We start from the raw sequence: 17,544 nt of genomic DNA, 5'->3' as shown, positions 1-17,544 counted from the left end.
CTTATTGTGTCCTGAAACAGAATAAGGAATTGGTTAAGTATACATATGTATATTTATGCTTACTTTAACGTCCTTTTATCAATTTCCTATTACTTACATGCTCAATTTGTATACCTCTGTTTGATTAAGAATAGTTTTATAAAAAAATTTGATATTGAAAGCCGTGCTTCTACTTTTAGATTTTCAGCTGCAATATTTAACTTAATGGTATTGTTTTTACTGATTTGTTAGTTAAATCCATTTAAAACATCATTTATTTATTAAATTGATAATTAATCGATCTACTATAGTTCATTGGCATTGCAATCATTATTATCGCCAGGATTTCCATGTAATTTGAACCCATCTAAAACACCAATTATTTCCGTCATTTTCTTTTCACTGCGAACGTGTTGCTTCCTCCGCCTTTTAATCTGGTATTTTAAATTCTTATTCAAGCTTTGATTACCTACAAAAAGAGAGAATAAAATATTAATTATAAGAAAACACTAAACCGACATCAATTTTTTTGTTTTATTATATTTAATGCGCAATACGTCGAACAAATTATTTGCATTTGGAAAAAATGAGTTTTATTTATTTATACAAATTTATTAATAGCATTAAAACAACAAATATGTTTCAAATGGTGCTGCTATTAAATTTCTTTCCTTGTTTCCGAGATATTTAATAAATTGTGTTTTATATACATGGTTTATAAATTCAGCTTCGTCCCCCAGCTCAGCAGCGGACTTGTTGTGGAATGCAATCCAAGCATTCCCATTCCTGGACTAATATTTTGGATTGCACCCTTTATTCCTTTTTTTCGAATAATGAATACATTTTTTTTAGTCCGGGCGGGCGCCGTGGTGTGATTGTAGCGTGATCTGCCTACCACACCGAAGATCCTGGGTTCACGCCCCGGGCAAAGCAACCTCAAAATTTTATAGACAAGTTTTTTCAATTAGAAGAAAACTTTTCTAAACGGGGTCGTCCCTCGGCAGTGTTTGGCAAACACTCCGAGTGTATTTCTGCCATAAAAAAGCTACTCAGTGATAATCAATCTGCCTTGCAGATGCCTTTCGGAGTCGGCATAAACACAGGTAGGTCCCATCTCGCCAATTTGTAGGGAAAATTAAAAAAGGAGCACTACGCAAATTGGAGAGAAGCTCGGTCTAAAACCTTTCGCAGGTTATAGCGCCTTACATTTTTCTTTTTAGGCCGGACTAATTATTCTTTTTTGCATTCCTCATGTCGAATAATAAAATTCCTCTTATGGTATAACAAAATTCAAAAGCTTTCCTTTTTGTTAGTTCGGACTAATTATGCCTTTTTGCATTCTTCATTTGAAAAAATAATATTGAAATTCATTCCTCAAATGAATAATCATATTACAATTGTAGAAAGCTGGTTAGGCTTCGCTAATTAAGGTTTGATGTATGTTGTTGCGTTTGCATGACCAGCCCACAAGAGCAAAGAATTGTCTACAGGCGGCCAAATCACACAAAGCGCAGGGGGGGGGGGGGGGGGGGCAAATAAATAGGCGAGTTGATTTAAAATAATCTGCTCTGCTTGAGCGATAGTTACCGAATGAATTGTATTCTTCTTGCTTTCTTAGCTTAAGGTACATTTTTAAAGTATCATTGAGAATGAAGAGAAACAACAATAACCGTTAAATCTACATTGTACTAACACAGTGGTGGCTAAGTATATTAAGCCGTATATAAATAACAATAAATAATAGTCAAGTCACACTAATGGTAGATATATTAGTCAGCTCGTTACATCCTCCCCCTCTCATGAAATCATCCCGATGATGCAATCAGCTCTAATTTCGTTTTCGCTTTCGTATATTTCTTGTTCCGCTTGGTTGTGTTTTGTGTTGTTATTGTTGTGTTTCTTGTTGTTGTTGTGGTCCTTCGTTACTTGCGTATTTTGTAGCTTTAGGTCTGCCTCTCTTACGTTGTGGATACCTTGGCTCAACTTGTTGACCTTCAAATGGTGTCAGCGCTGAAGCGTGGTGTGTGGCTATGAGCATATTCGGATCGTCAACTGATGCAATTACATAGCATGCTGATCCTTTTTGAGCCATAATAATGTATGGACCATCTCTCCGTGTGGCGAGCTTGGACGTGGTGGCTTCACTTGCTTTGCTCAGTAAATGCGTTGCAACCAGCACTTTATCGCCTACATTGAATTTGGGACGCGGCCTTCTTTTACCATCGGCATACGCCTTGTTCTTATCTTGTTGTTTCTCCTGTATTTCAATAGATGTTTTTAGAGTATCTGCTAACTTTAAGAAGTGTGGTGATATCTGTGGTACAAAGTTTTCGGCTTCCACTATGGCCTTCAAATCATGATGAGCGACAAGAGGATTTCGGAGTTCACGCCCAAAGGTTAAATATGCAGGCGTCTCACCTGTACTTTCGCATCTTGCCGTATTCATTGCAAACCTTAGCTGCAAGACATGCGTCCCATGACGTATGGTCTTTTCCCACGTAAATTGAAAGTTGTGTTTTCAAATCTCTATTCTTTCGCTCCACAGGACTGGACTCTGGGTGATAGACTGGAGTGAAAGTTTGTTGAATACCCAAACAACACATGAAACAAATTGACTACCGTTATCTGCGTGGAGCCGTCTGGGAAAGCCGTATCGCAAAACAACTTCGTTTAATAGTATTGTTGCACATGATTCTGCCGATGCATTTTTCAAGGCGAAAAGTTCAACCCAACGACTGCAAATATTTTCGACCACGAGTATCCATCTATTGCCGTTTACGGTGCATGACAACGGACCAAAAAGGTCCATGGCAACTATTTCAAACCTTTTGTTGCTAGTGTCTGTTTGCATAAGACCAGCTGGTTTTAAATTCGTTGCCTTGTATTTTTTACATTCGATGCATGACTTAACATATTCAGCGATTTCGGTTCGCATACCAGACCAATAATAATTCGGTGTTATTCGATTAATTGTACGTTCGATACCGTATTAACCTGCTGTTTTTCAGAGTCTTCCTCTGCACAAAAGCGACGAAACACTCCATTCACCATTATATATCATCTGTTTACGTATCTTGATATATTTTCATCGTCGTTTTCAAATGAATTAATAATGGTTTTTATGTCTTCCTCTTCAAGTTACAGTTTCCTAAACTCTTCGGCTCCTTTTCTTGGAAAATCAGCCTCAAATGCACAAATTTCGCAAATCTCCATCGAATGGGTGGTTGATGAACAGGGAGGGCGGGCCAGCATGTCTGCTACAATGTTTTGTTTTCCAAGCGTGTACGCAAAGTGCAATTTGTACGTTTGTAATTGAAAAGCCCATTTGGCAAGTCGACCTGTGGGTGTTTTGAGACTAAACAACCATTTTAAGGGCTGATGATCAGTGAGCACTGTTATTTCCGCTCCTTCTATGTAACCCCGAAATTTTTGGATAGCCCAAACAACTGCAAGTGCTTCTCTTTCCGTTGTTGAGTAATTAATTTCCGCCGGAAGTAGTAGACGACTTGCGTATTCAACAGGATGTTCTCTTTCCTTCTCCCCCTGGAGCAAAACAGCTCCCAACGCATAGTTACTTGCATCTGTTTTGAGGAGGAAAGGTTTGTCTTCGTCCACCTGTTGCAGTACTGGAGGAGAGGCTAAACTATTTTTCAAATAATCGAAAGCTTTCTGCTGCTCTCATTGCCACTGTACGTTTTTCTTTGTTAACTTTGATAATGGCTTTGAAATTTCTGCAAAATTCGGTATGAATCGTCTATACCACGAGCAAGTCTGTAGAAAGGAAATTAGTTGTTTCAAGTTCTTTGGATTACCACGATCCAAAATGGCTTTCGTTTTTTCGTTGTCTATCTTTATTTTTTTGGCTGTCAGAATATGGGCCAAATATTTAACTTCAGCGCAACAGAAAACATATTTTATCCTGTTAAGTGTCAAACCAAAAGATTCCAGCTTTTCAAATACTTCCGTCAAGTCATTAAGGTGAGGTTGAAAATCTTTTGAACAAATAATTATATCGTCGAGATGCGCCAAAATTAAAATTTGTGGGAGCCCCGTTTTAAATTTGTCGATTAGCCGCTGAAAAGTAGCAGGCGCGTTTTTTAAGCCAAATGGCATTCTATTGAAGATGAATATGCCGAACGGCGTTGTAAACGCCGTTTTAACTTTATCCCTTTTAGCCATTTTAATCTGCCAATAACCAGATTTTAAGTCCATCGTTGACATAAATGGTGTAGCTTTAGCAGCGTGCAACAAATAATCCTTTCTTGGCAAAGGGTACGAGTCAGTGGTGGTAACGGCATTTGAGCGACGATAGTCCACACAAAATCTTACTTTGTTATCCTTCTTAGGAACAAGTACTACTGGAGATGCCCACGGAGACACGCACTCTTGGATGATACCGTTTGCCAACATATCATCGAGCTCTATTTTCAACTTTGCCCTCATTGCGGGTGAAACACGATATGGTGGAGATGATATTGCGGCATGTGAACCGGTGTCAATGAAATGTTCAACGTGCGGTATCGATTTCGCAGTTGGTTCAAAAGCTGATTTATGCTTTATAATCAGACGTTGTAAGGCGTTCTATTGACTCTCGTCTAACCGAGTACCCTCGTCGGATCTTAGATGTAGATCAAGTGAATTTATATTGATGGAGCAGCTTACTCTCCCTTCAGACTGCTTGCATCTTTTAACTTTTTTCATAGGCGGAAACAGGTTACTTTTTCCAGGCGATTTATAATTTGCCGGTAAACTGTCCGCGAAAATCTTTTCTATACCCGTTGGCGAATATATGTTTTTTAATTGATGTTTCAGTGCCCTCACTATTCGATTTTTCGAACCAATTCAAAAAATCTGACAATTTGTCCTAGGTGCTGGTATGACTTTCAACGTTGGCTTCAGTAAGTGAAATATAATTTTCAATGTTTGCTTCCTGTGACTTAAATTCAAAAATTGTACCAGGGTTATCCTTAAAGTGCCATGTTCTTTGAGGGAATCCATTACTATTTCGGCTTGTTCAAGAAAGTTAATACCGAGTAATGTGCGAGTATTTCTTGCATTGGACAAACAAATGAAGCGCATTCTCCTTAAGCGTTTTCCTATCAAAATATCGACAATAGTAGAGTAAACCATCTCCTTACGAGGTATGCCATCTGCTAATCTTATTTCTGCATACACTTTTCGGAATTTTACTTGTTTTTGTCTTAGTTGTTCATACAGTTGCTGACCGGCAACGCTTATTCGGACGGCGGTATCGAAGTAGGCTTCGCCTTCTAGGCCATTAATATTAATTCTGACTGTAGGTACATTCTTTCCGATTATGGTTGATTTCACTAAATTAAAATCGAGTGGTCGGAGGCTGTCTAACGGATTGGATTTATTTCATTTTGGGCAATTAGCACGATAGTACCCAGGCGTTCCACACCCGTAGCAACTGTAGGTAGGTTCCTTGACCTTGCATGCACCTTTCTTTTCCGACTCAATTTTCTTAAAGCATGTTTCAGCCGTATGATTTTTCTTTCGGCAGTATGAACAGCGACCAGAAATCTTATCAACCGGATGAACTATCCTTGTAACTTCGTTGCTTTCTGTCAGCATCATTTCAGCTTGCTTTACCCTTTTAGCAACTCGTGAAATGTTTTCACCGAATCACGAAATATTTTCTCCCTAATTTTTAATAATAATTGCGAGAAGATCATATCGATCATGGTTTTTTCTGAGTCTTTCGGATAATTGCGAGAAAAGTTGTCTTTTTCTGCATATAAAATCATCAGTTTGCTCAAGAGTTTTTTGTTTATCGCTATTTATTTCAGCGAATATTCGCCAATCCTGTTTTGGTGGAGAAAACGTACTCCGCAGAAGATCAATGGCACCATTGAAGGATGCTACTTCGCTTTTCACTCCTTGCCACCAGGAGGAAGCATAGCCTTCTAGCAATAAGGGTAAACTTAATAATGCCATTTCATCCGAAACGTTTTCTGACCAGAATTGTTGCTATAAAATCTTAAATTTTGGTAACATTTCTACCGCCATTAAAACGAGCGCTGCATTTGTTAAACGTTGTTCTGGTTTCCTGAGCTACATGAAGGTTACCTAGCAACAACCTAAATTGACTTTGCGACTGTACACCAACTGTACTAATGCTTGCGTTTGATGGAACCGCATTTGCCGTGGTGTTTGCACTTTGCCTTGCACCTTCCATTGAAATGACCTTTGAATTGGCATTAGAGGTCGTAGCGTTATTTTGTTTTTGAGCATCCATGTTAGGCTTATCTGCTTCCGGGTTTAATCTAAGACTTTTCCTTATCATGCGCGCAGATATTCAGGGAGTTAAGCGACAAAATTCTAGATTCGTCGCAAAAACTTTAAAAACTCAGATGAATTTGCTAGCAAAGAGGTTTATCGAATGGTAAGTAGAACCTTTTAGAAGAACAGCAACAATGTATGGCAGCAAGTTAAGTTCGGTTGCATGTAAAAAAAAAATCAGCGAATCAATTGCCGCCAATAACAACAGCAACGCAGAAAAATTCAATACAGGAATATAATTTTAGTCTTCCTAAATGGTTAGTTTCGCAAATATTGGCCAACAATCGTTTTATATGGTAGCCAACAACAACCCACGCATAAACTGATGATTATAAAAATTTTTGTGATTCTGTTATATGGCAATAATTTCAGCACAACACAAAATTTTCCAGCATTCAAACGTAATATTCTCTCGTTTAGATTTTATTTCGTTTTATTGCAATCTGCCCTTGTCTGGTATCAACCATGTACGCATAATATTGCACCAACAACAACAACAATTGATGATGAATTCGCGTAGGTACACACAGTCAGCGGTGCCAATAATTGCATACAACAATAACACACAATTTCTAAATGCCAAGTATTTAAAATAATTTGCCGGAATATTATTTCATGCCGTTTTCCTTTTTGCCAGTTGCCGCAATAGCACAAAAATTAGAGCGTTTTTCGGTTTTCCAGTTGTATTTCCGCAATAGCACCAAATTCGAGCGTTTTTGTTGTGCGTCAGTTGTATTTCCGCAATTCGAGCGTTTTTCTTCTTTATATATATATATATAAATCACTAGCCGTAAGAGCCAAAAACTTTTGTCTACAGGCGTCTTAATGATTTATTTTTGTCTTTTATTTGAAATTTATTTTCTTTTTAGTTTTATTTGATTTTACGTTGAGCGCCAGTTGTAGGAAGCTGGTTAGACTTCGCTAATTAAGGTTTGATGTATGTTGTTGCGTTTGCATGAACATCCAAAAAGAATCAAGAATCGTCTACAGGCGGCCAAATCACACAAAGCGCAGGGGTGGGGGGGGGGGGGGGGGGGGGGGGGGGGGGGAATAAATAGGCGAGTTGATTTAAAATAGTCTGCTCTGCTTGAGGGATAGTTACCGAATGAATTTTATTCTCCTTGCTTTGCTTAGCTTAATACTGTTTTCACACAGAAACTTAATGATCTCATTTCACCTGCTAATGAAATCGTAAATTTTTTGCTTTCACACAGAAGTAACTGCTCGATTAGTATGAAGGATGAGACAGACAATCATGGCGGAACGATACAAGGTGGGAGCATGGTGACATACCTACAAACAAAAAAAAAATTCCATATACTTGTAAATTTGATGTTCAAATGTCAAAATCGTACTGCGCCGGGTGTTGATGTACCAAATCAAATAAAAAAGGTTATAATCAACTGTTCGATGCGGCCACCTTGTATCGTTCCGCCATGCAGACAATGACATTTGCTTTGACAAATGACATTTTTAAGCACTGAACACACCAAAAACTAAGAAGCGGAAACGGAAGCGGAACGTTGCCAACAGAGTTGCATTGTGCTTTTGACTTCATTAGGCATTCGATTAGCTTCTAATGAAATAATAATAGATTCGAATTTTGTAGGGAAGATTGATCTCAATAAGCGTCTTAATGTAGAAAACTGCCTTTATTATTCAATAAGCCGTCTGTGTGAAAAACAGTATAAGGTACATTTTTAAAGTATCATTGAGAATGAAGAGAAACAAATAACAATAACCGTTAACTCTACATTGTACTAACACAGTGGTGGCTAAGCATATTAGCCGTACATAAATAACAATAAATGATAGTCAAGTCACACTAATGGTAGATATATTATTCAGCTCGTTACACAATCATATATTTTTACATAAAGTGATCATTCGACCTCTACAACTTAAAGAGCATATTATTGAATTATAAGGCCCACTATTTAGTGTGAATTTAAACTACAGTTAAAGGAAAAGTACCTTTTCTACCAGTTTGACCGTTTTAACTAATATGAACTTTCAAATTTTCTAAAATGTTGTTTAACTCCAAACTTTCCGGTCTGCTTACGATGCGATTTTATTTTACGTTTTGTTATTTCATTATTAAAAGCAGACCTGCTAAATTTGAATTAGCACTAGTAATCAACCAATTAGATGCCTATTTTAATGGCCAATGATTATTTCAGTTGTTTTCCGAAAAAAACACTTACATTGATAACCATTAGAACAAAATCAAAAAAAAAAAAAAGAAAAAGATGATTTTTTTGATTACTTTTGATTATTTTTCCGCTTTTTTGAAAGAAAAATTCTCGTTCGTTGCATGCACGTGATAATTTCTGCAGAAAAGTACATTTTAAGATGCAATACGAGTATACATACATTCAACATTTAATAGCACAAATCACACACAGAAGATTGCGCTTTCACCAGTTCAAAATTGCTTCGTTCTGCGCATCTACGTCACACTTGACTGCTTGAGCGAATGAAAGAAAGAGAGAAAAAAACAAGAGCTAAAGGAAAATGACGTAAAAATTGCCCATAAAAACAGCAGACCTTGTGTTTCCATGCGCAATCTTGTGTGTGTGATTTGTGGGCGAATGGTATATGGGTACTGATTTAAACATATTCTCCGGTAACTATATACACATGTGCATATTTTGCTACAGTCATTATATAAAATAATGTATGATCGAAAAAGGCGATTTGTCTAATTGCCCCAGTTGTCTAACCAAAGGTTGTTATATCCCAAATAAACTTATTAACATATGTTCATATACATTGAGTGGAAACTTCTTTTTAATTCCTTATCCTATTCTAGGATATTTCCTATAAAATTTTATGTTTGGCATACTTCTATGTTTTTTTTAGTATTAACAATGGAAATTCCAAACACATTTGTTTGCCTATCACACATTATTTTTTCAACATGCTTGAATATTTTCCAGAATATTGTAACGAATTTACTGCAAATCCTCTTATTTGCCCTTCTGCTAACGTTCGAATCACTAAACTGTTGAATAAATGACTCCACTATTCAGTAATGCAAAATGGCCTTTATTAAAGTTCTTCACAATAAATATACTATACTATTGCTCGCCAGATAGCATCTTAAATCAAAACTGATTGTCATGCCTCTACTGTTGCGGCTTTTTATACTCTGTGGTTTTTCGTTTGCATACTTCTAGGCTCTTCCAGAATTTACTTAGTTACTGCTATATAATTATAACTACAGATGCACGTGTATAGCTCTCATATGCGCGTGTATTTGTGGGCGACACTTCCACAATTATAATTGCATACTTTTGGGAGCATCTCAGCCAAGATATCTGCATGTGTTTATGCGTTGCTTCTCCGCTGCGTGTACGTACATATGCGTAGACATAATAATTGAATTATTGATGTGCATACAAGTCACTGCTTAGCATCGGCTTAGAGATGATAGTATCCCTTAGTGCTGCTAATATTCGTTACACTGCCTTCCACCTAAGTCTGATCGTCCCGATCAGACAAATCTCTCGATCTAAACGTTGCCAGCCTTTCCAAATGAACCACTTTCATTTTGGTTCGTGGTTTGCCAATGGTTTGTATGCGGTACATTATATCGTTGATCCGTTTTACAACTTTGTATGGGCCTTCCCAATTACACTGCAATTTCGGGGACAAACCTTTTTTCGTTGTGGGTTGTATAACAGCACCAAAACTCCTTCCTGAAACCCTTCCGAATTAATTGCTTTATCGTATCTGGCTTTCATCTTGTCACTCAAAATCTTTGCCCGTTGCCTTACCAGATCGTGTACCTCTCTCAGCTCTTCTTCCAAGACACCAGCGGATTTCTTGACATTTCTCTCCGCATCGGCATCTATTCCATACTTCAAATCAGCTGGCAATCGAAAGTCATTGCCAAAAATTACCTTAGCGGGAGTTTGGCCCGTTGTCTCATGCACTGCCGATCGGTGAGCCATCAAGAATAATGATATGTGTGTATCCCACTACTTATGGTACTTGTCTACTACTTTCCTTAAATGCTCCTCCAATGTTCTATTGAAACGTTCCACCATACCATCGGACTGAGGATGCAATGCAGTTGTCCGTGTTTTTCGAATGCCCAACTTCTTCCACATTTCTTGGAACACAGCTGATTCAAAATTCCTGCCTTGGTCAGAATGTAACTCCATTGGTACACCATACCTTGCAACCCAATCGTTTGTAACCACTTCTGCTACTGTTTCCGCTTCTTGGTTTGGGATTGGGTATACCTCTGGCCATTTACTGAAATAATCCATAACCACCAGTACGTATTTGTGTCCGCGGTTGCTAGTAGGAAATGGACCTGCGACATCCATGCCGATCCTTTCAAATGGTGCACCTGAAATATACTGCTTCATCTGGCCATGACTTCGTGTTTTGGGACCTTTCGCTCTGTTGCAAACCTCGCAGTTGGCAATCCGCTCGGTGACCGACTGACGGCAACCAACCCAATAGAATATCTGCTTAATTTTCTTGAGCGTCTTCGTTATTCCAAGATGATCTCCACTTGGACCATTATGCAGCTCGCTGAGCACGTCAGGAATCCTCTTTCTGGGAACAACTATCAGTTTCTTCTTGCATTGACCATCCTCACTCTCCCATACTCGTTGCAAGCAACCGGATATCAATTCCAAACTGTTCCACTGTGCACAATATGACTTTGCAATGGGACTCTCTGCTGACATCTCCTCTCTGCTTGGTTTTTCGTTTCGTTCGAGCCCTTGCATAACATGTGACAGATCTGTATCTTCTAGCTGACACTTTCTTAGTTGTTCCTTGTCCCATTCATCCGTACATGTTATAGTCATTAGCCGGACATCTATAATGTCTTCTGTAGCCTCGGCCTTTGCATTCCAGACTACATGGTCTTCGTGACATTGCATCAGCATTTCCATGGGTACTACCTGTTCGATGCTCAATGGAAAAGTCATAGCTCCGTAGTCGCTCGATCTACCGTGCCATTTTTCCTTCCGGATTACGGAACTGCAGAAGCCATTTCAACGCTGCGTGATCTGTCCTGACGCGGAATCGCCGGCCGTAGAGGTATTTGTGAAAATGGTTAATGCACTCTACCAATACTAACAGCTCTCTCCGTGTAACGCAATAGTTCCTCTCTGGATTTCCAATCGAACGGATGTAATATGCGACTACCTTCTCCTGTCCATCGACCAGTTGTGATAAAACGCCTCCTATAGCATATCCACTCGCATCTGTATCTAGAATAAATGTTGCTCCTGGAATCGGATATGCCAACATTGGGGCAGTGCAAAAACGCTCCTTCAATGTTTGGAAAGCCACTTCTTGCTCCTTATTCCATTCAAAAGCTTTATTTTTTCTTGTTAGCTCGTGGAGGCTATGGGCTACGCTAGCAAAATTTGGTACAAATCGCCGGTAATATGTGCACAGCCCAAGGTAACTTCTCAATTCATGCAGATTCCGTGGACTTGGCCAATCCTTCACTGCTTCTATCTTTTCATTCGTGGTGCAGATGCCCTCCGTCGTTACCTTATGACCCACGTAACTAACTTGCTCCTTAAACAGAGAACACTTTTTGGGACTAAGATTCAGACCAGCACCAGCTATTCTTTGGAAAACCTCCTCCAAGTTCTTCAGATGTTCTTTCCCAATACGATGATGTCGTCTAGGTACACTAAGCATGTTTTCCAATGTAGTCCTTTGAGTACCTGATCCATGAGTCTTTCAAAAGTAGCTGGTGCATTACATAGTCCAAAAGGCATTACTGTAAATTGCCAAAGACCATCACCGACACTGAAGGCTGTTTTCTCTTTGCCTTCCTCCTTCACTTTCACTTGCCAGTAGCCGCTTTTTAAGTCCAGTGTGGGAAACCATTTCGTACCAGAGAGCGAGTCCAGAGTGTCGTCAATTCTTGGCAATGGGTAGCTATCCTTTTTCGTAACGTCATTCAACTTCCGGTAGTCCACGCAAAACCTCATTTTTCCATCCTTTTTCTTTACAAGTACTACCGGTGAGCTCCATGGACTAGCTGATGGTTCGATGACGCCGCTGCCGCTCATTTCTTGTATGATTTGACTCACAACTTCCCGTTTCGCCAGTGGAACACTACGTGGAGCTTGACGGATCGGCCTCGCATCTTCAGTGTCAATTTGTGTTTCACAACGTTGGTGCGGCCTGGTTTGGAGCCATCTTGGTCCAATATGTTCGCGTACTTTAGCAGTTGTATTGCCGTACTGTGATAGTCTTCCTCTAGTCCCTCCGTCTATGCGATGATGTCATCTGAAAGATCAATATTGCTAGTTGAAACCTCTTCCTGGAGCTGTTCACAATTGATTATTACTTCAGCCTCTTGGCATCTTCCCAAAATAGCTGCTCTGGTCCGTCTGAGTGGTGACTTGAACTCATTGAGTACTCTTAATGGGATACGTCCATCTTGTTTTGTTATAGCCAGAGTTTTTCCTACAAGTACGTTCGGTGTTGATTTGTTTGCTGCTTCGACAGCTCACACTTTGTTTGTCCCACAACCTTTGCCCAGATGACTGCTCTGATTTTGGTGGTATTTGCTGACTCTCTTCCACCAGCACTCGTTTGCTGCTGTAGTCTTTCTCGTAGCCGAAATTAAGTGGCACATCCATGTTCTTATATCGCATCGTCTTGCTTTGCATATCGATCTTGATGCCTTGGTCGATTAAGAAGTCCACTCCAATTATGATTTCGTCAACAATCTCTGCAACTATAAAATTGTGTTGTACCGTGACGTTCCCAATTGCTACTTCACATGCTACTTCTCCAATTACCTGCGTGTCTTCTCCCGTGGCTGTACGTAATCTTGCTCCCAGAAATGGTCTTATCTTCTTGTTGACTAAATCTGATCGAATGATGGAATGAGATGCACCCGTTTCTACAGTCAGTAAACGTGCCTTTCCATCCACGTGTCCTCCGACAGTAAGATTGCTTGACCTTCTTTCAATTTGCGAGATAGAGATTATGGGGCATTCTATTGCGGGAGCCAGCTGTCGCCCCTTGCGGCTGACTCGCTTTAGTTTAACGATTGAGTAGATTTGGTGATTTACTCATCCCCTTCAGCTCTGCGTTTACGGCCACCCACATTGTTGGAACTATTGGGACCGGTGCTGCAATGTCGTGCAATGTGACCTGGGTTGCCGCACTTGAAACATTTCATAACTCCGGCATTTTTCTGATGTGATCCCTTCAGTGTTCCAAAGTTGTGTCTACCCAATTTGGTCTTTCCACTTCCACACGATGAGCTTTGTACGCTGACTTACTCAAAAGTGAGGCAGTTTCCTGGGTCAGTGCATGGGATACCGTTTCAGCAAATGTTGGCTTTGGGTTCGCATATGTAGCTCGGTTCGTTTTTACTTCCCGTATGCCATTTATAAAACTCTGAATTTTTACCCTCTCGGTGTACTCCACGGGTGCGTCTGCATTTGCCAAATGAGCCAACTTTTCAATATCCGAAGCAAACTCTTGCAAAGTCTCATTAGCTTTTTGGTAATGATTTTGCAACTCAATTTGGTATATCTGTTTTCTATGCTCGCTTCCATAACGTCTCTCGACAGCGGCCATCAATGCTTCAGTTGTTCCGCTCTCCTTCGGGAATCGTCTGTAGGATTTCGGCTGCTGGCCCCTTCAATGCTACGAATAGAGCTGGAACTTTATCTTCAGCATTCCAGTTGTTCACTGCTGCGGTCTTCTCAAACTGTAGCTTAAAGACCTGGAAAGGAACAGAACCGTCAAAGAATGGTGTTTTTGCCTTTCGATTGCTTGCTGAAACAGCTGGGCGATTTAGTTGTAACTGCTCCATATGACCTTTTAAATCATCTACTTCTGCCTGAAATTGAGCCATTTTTGCATTCTTCGCTTCCAGTTTTGATGATACCTGTTCCAAAATTTTTGCCGACATTTCAGATATATGTGTCGCCTCTTGCGCTTCCAATTGAGATGCCATGTATGTCTTTTGGTCTTCCAATTGAGGTGACACTTACGACGTCATTTCTGAAATACGTGCCTCCTGTGATTCCAGTTGGGATGCCATATATGCCTTCTGTTCTTCGAGCTGTGCTGACATATTTGTGGATATTTGTGATGACATTTCTGTTATGCGTGTCTCCTGTGCTTCCATCTTGGATGTTATACGGTTCTCCTGCGATTCCTATTGTGATGCCATATATGTCTTCTGTTCTGGCAGTTGAGATGACACTGATTGAGCAGATATTGCAGCCAAAATCGTGTTCAAGTCTGTGCTCGTAACTATCTGCGATTTTCTCTTCAATTTTTGTTGTTGTCTCGTCGACATCGAGATGAAAGACATACTCTTCCACGTTAATTCCTTCTGCTTCCATTGCCTCTCGTAGTCGTGCTTGAAGTTCGAGTTTAATGCCGCTTCTATTCAATCCACGGCTCTCAAAGTCCTTCTTCAGCTGCTGGATCTTCAATTCACTCCACTTTGCCATGTCCAAGTTGTATTCGAAGTCTTCGGAATTTATTCAACAATTCCTCTTCTGACACCAATTGTAAGGAATTTACTGCAAATCCTCTCATTTGCCCTTCTGCTAACGTCCGAATCACTAAACTGTTGAATAAATAACTCCAATATTCAATAATGCAAAATGGCCTGTATTAAAGTTCTTCACAATGACACTACTATTGCTCGCCAGATAGCGTCTTAAATCAAAACTGATTGTCGTGCCTCCACTGTTGCGGCCTTTTATACTCTGTGATTTCTCGTTTGCATACTTCTAGGCTCTTCCAGAATTTACTTAGTTACTGCTATATAATTATAACTACATATGCACGTGTATAGCTCTCATATGCGCGTGTATTTGTGAGCGACACTTCCACCTCAGCATCTCAGATAAGATATCTGCATGAGTTTGTGCGTTGCTTCTCCGCTGCGTGTATGTACATATGTGTAGACATAATGATTGAATTATTGATGTGCATACAAGTCACTGCTTAGCATCGGATTAGAGATGATAGTATCCCTTAGTGCTGCTAATATTCGTTACAATATATACATGTATATATTACATGTATATATTGTAAAAGTCTATAACAGCGGTCGACTGCTAATACGCATCTTAAAAGACTCGGTTTGACCAGTATGAATAATCCGAAGGCGGAAAACAAAAATTCTGAGTCGTTTAAAAGAAATTAATGAAACACAAAAATTCTTATTTACGCTTAGGCTAAAAGTGTAGGACGAAGAACACTCACACAGTGGCGATGATAGGAAACCGATATTACTAAAATAAAGCTAACAATACGATAAACTTTGATTAGCCATAACTTAATCCAAAATAGCGGATATATCAATTTTGGATATAACAAAATTAGCTAGACTTGAAACGATAGAGGGCCGTTATTTTTTATAATGAGTGTAGCAACTATGCACATGTGTATATACTTATCTGAGAATGTGTTTAAATCAACGCTCATATACAGGGGTGGGCGTGAACTTAGCACATGATAAGTGACCATATATGCGGGGTTGCCACAAAAATGGTTCCTTCCAACCCCATTTGGTCCGCTGGTCCCTTTTCTTCAATTTTGATCCTTTTTAGGTAATAGCCACGATTTTGGTACTTTTCTTTCTTTTTCACTCAGGTAAAAATTTAAAATATTGTCCAAAAAATTCGTCACACATTCGTAAACCCCCATATAATTTTGAATTTACTTCAAAGGAGTTCTTACCACAAAAAATTGCTTAGTCAATAAAATGTACCAGAACAATGACATTTCACCTAGGAGATAATTTAGGCGAGGCATTAAACGGAAAAGTGTTGGCAAACACATTGTCGTTAATTGTTGATGAAACAAGCGACTTATAAAAAAACAATTGTTTTAAATAATAATAATGGCTAGATATTTCGATCGGTTATCAAACACTTAGTGAAAAATTTTTGTCACTAGTAATAATCCCTTATAATTCAAGTTACATTTGCCTGATTCGGTTTTATAAACAGGTAGGTTGAAGTTATTTTTGCTTCGAGTATTTACAGAATGCATATCTTTTACATATTTGATGTTACTCTTTAAGTACGCAGGCAAATTACCGTCTATTATGTTCTTAATAAATTTCATAGTAAAATAAAAATGTTACTGCCTAATGTTTAGCCAATTTAGAGCAGAGGGCATGTCTCTGATAGTATGTCATAGCGTTTTTGAGAATGAATCTCATAGCCCGGCTCTGTTGCTTTCGGAGCTTGTATATCTGACTATCTAGCAATATGAAAAATATAGTCGGACAGTAAATAAATAAAATAGGCCTTTCCTAAAGGAAAATTTTCTCCTCATTCCGAATATAACTTCCATTTTCCTGTGGCAGATCTAGTTTCCGAGATATGAAAATTCCCATTTTTGCAGAACACTACTTCATATATGTAGGGCAAAAATTTGTAGTTTTCATTTTTTCGTTTTAAACTGTTGAATTATACATTATACTAATTCCCATAAACATTTCTTGCCTTCACCTCCTTTCAGTATCTTCAGTAGTTTGGCCACTATGCCAAAAAACATTGAAAAAATTTTGAAAAAAAAAATAAATTTTTTGCAAAATTTCAGATTTAACCACTTTAAAATCGGAAAAATTCTATGGACGAAAAAAAGTTAGCCCTCCTATGTTGTAGGTAATTTAACTACGAAAATTTTAAGCATACCAGTACAACAATCGGACGTGTCGTTGAAACTATAGCAAAAGAGATGGCTTTGTTGCAAAAGAGATTTTAAATGTAAAAATAATCCGGATGATTTTTGCTTCATTTGCGGACATTATATTTTCGGAAACTCAGGTCGGAAAATAACTAATTCTGTCAAAGATGCATACTTTCATTATTTTGGTTTCCGTGTAAAAAATCTCGATAAATCTTGGACACCTCATTTTATTTGCGCCTCCTGTAGATTAACTTTAATGAGATGGGTATCGGGTAAAGGTCATAACATGAAGTTTGGTGTTCCAATGATGAATGACTGAACCCTTTAACCACGACCAGTGCTATTTTTGCGTGATAGAACTTAAAGGTAAAACGAGAAAAAAGAGGAAATTAATAAGTTATCCAAATGTAGCATCAGCTAAAAAGCCAAAACTACATGACCATACCTTACCCATACCTAGGCCGCCTATAAGTTTTGAAGCCTCAAGCGAAAGTGACTCCGAAGCAGATAATTCAGACAGTGAACAAGAAGGAGAGGTCCCACATCGAGTCTCACAAGCGGAACTTAATGACTTGGCCAGAGATTTGAAAT

At 38.9% G+C, this 17,544-nt stretch overlaps 1 protein-coding gene across 2 annotated transcripts in view; it reads right to left on the bottom strand.

The window, feature by feature from the left end:
• Window positions 1-210: 210 nt before the first annotated feature.
• The window catches only part of Ns1 (Nucleostemin 1), a 607,795-nt gene continuing 590,461 nt past the window's right edge, over window positions 211-17,544 (bottom strand). For both annotated transcript variants that reach the window (XR_010948775.1, XM_067760204.1), the window contains one exon: window positions 211-448. Coding sequence is in view for 1 of the 2 variants with exons in the window: in XM_067760204.1 (XP_067616305.1) it covers window positions 285-448 (164 nt within the window). In the remaining variant the exon portion in view is untranslated. The remainder of the gene's footprint in view (window positions 449-17,544) is intronic.

The sequence above is a fragment of the Eurosta solidaginis genome, chromosome 1, assembly GCF_040869045.1.
Source record: "Eurosta solidaginis isolate ZX-2024a chromosome 1, ASM4086904v1, whole genome shotgun sequence".
NCBI lineage: Eukaryota > Metazoa > Arthropoda > Insecta > Diptera > Tephritidae > Eurosta > Eurosta solidaginis.
The sequence above is the reverse complement of the archived record's forward strand: the minus strand, read 5'-3'. Positions and strand labels throughout refer to the sequence as shown.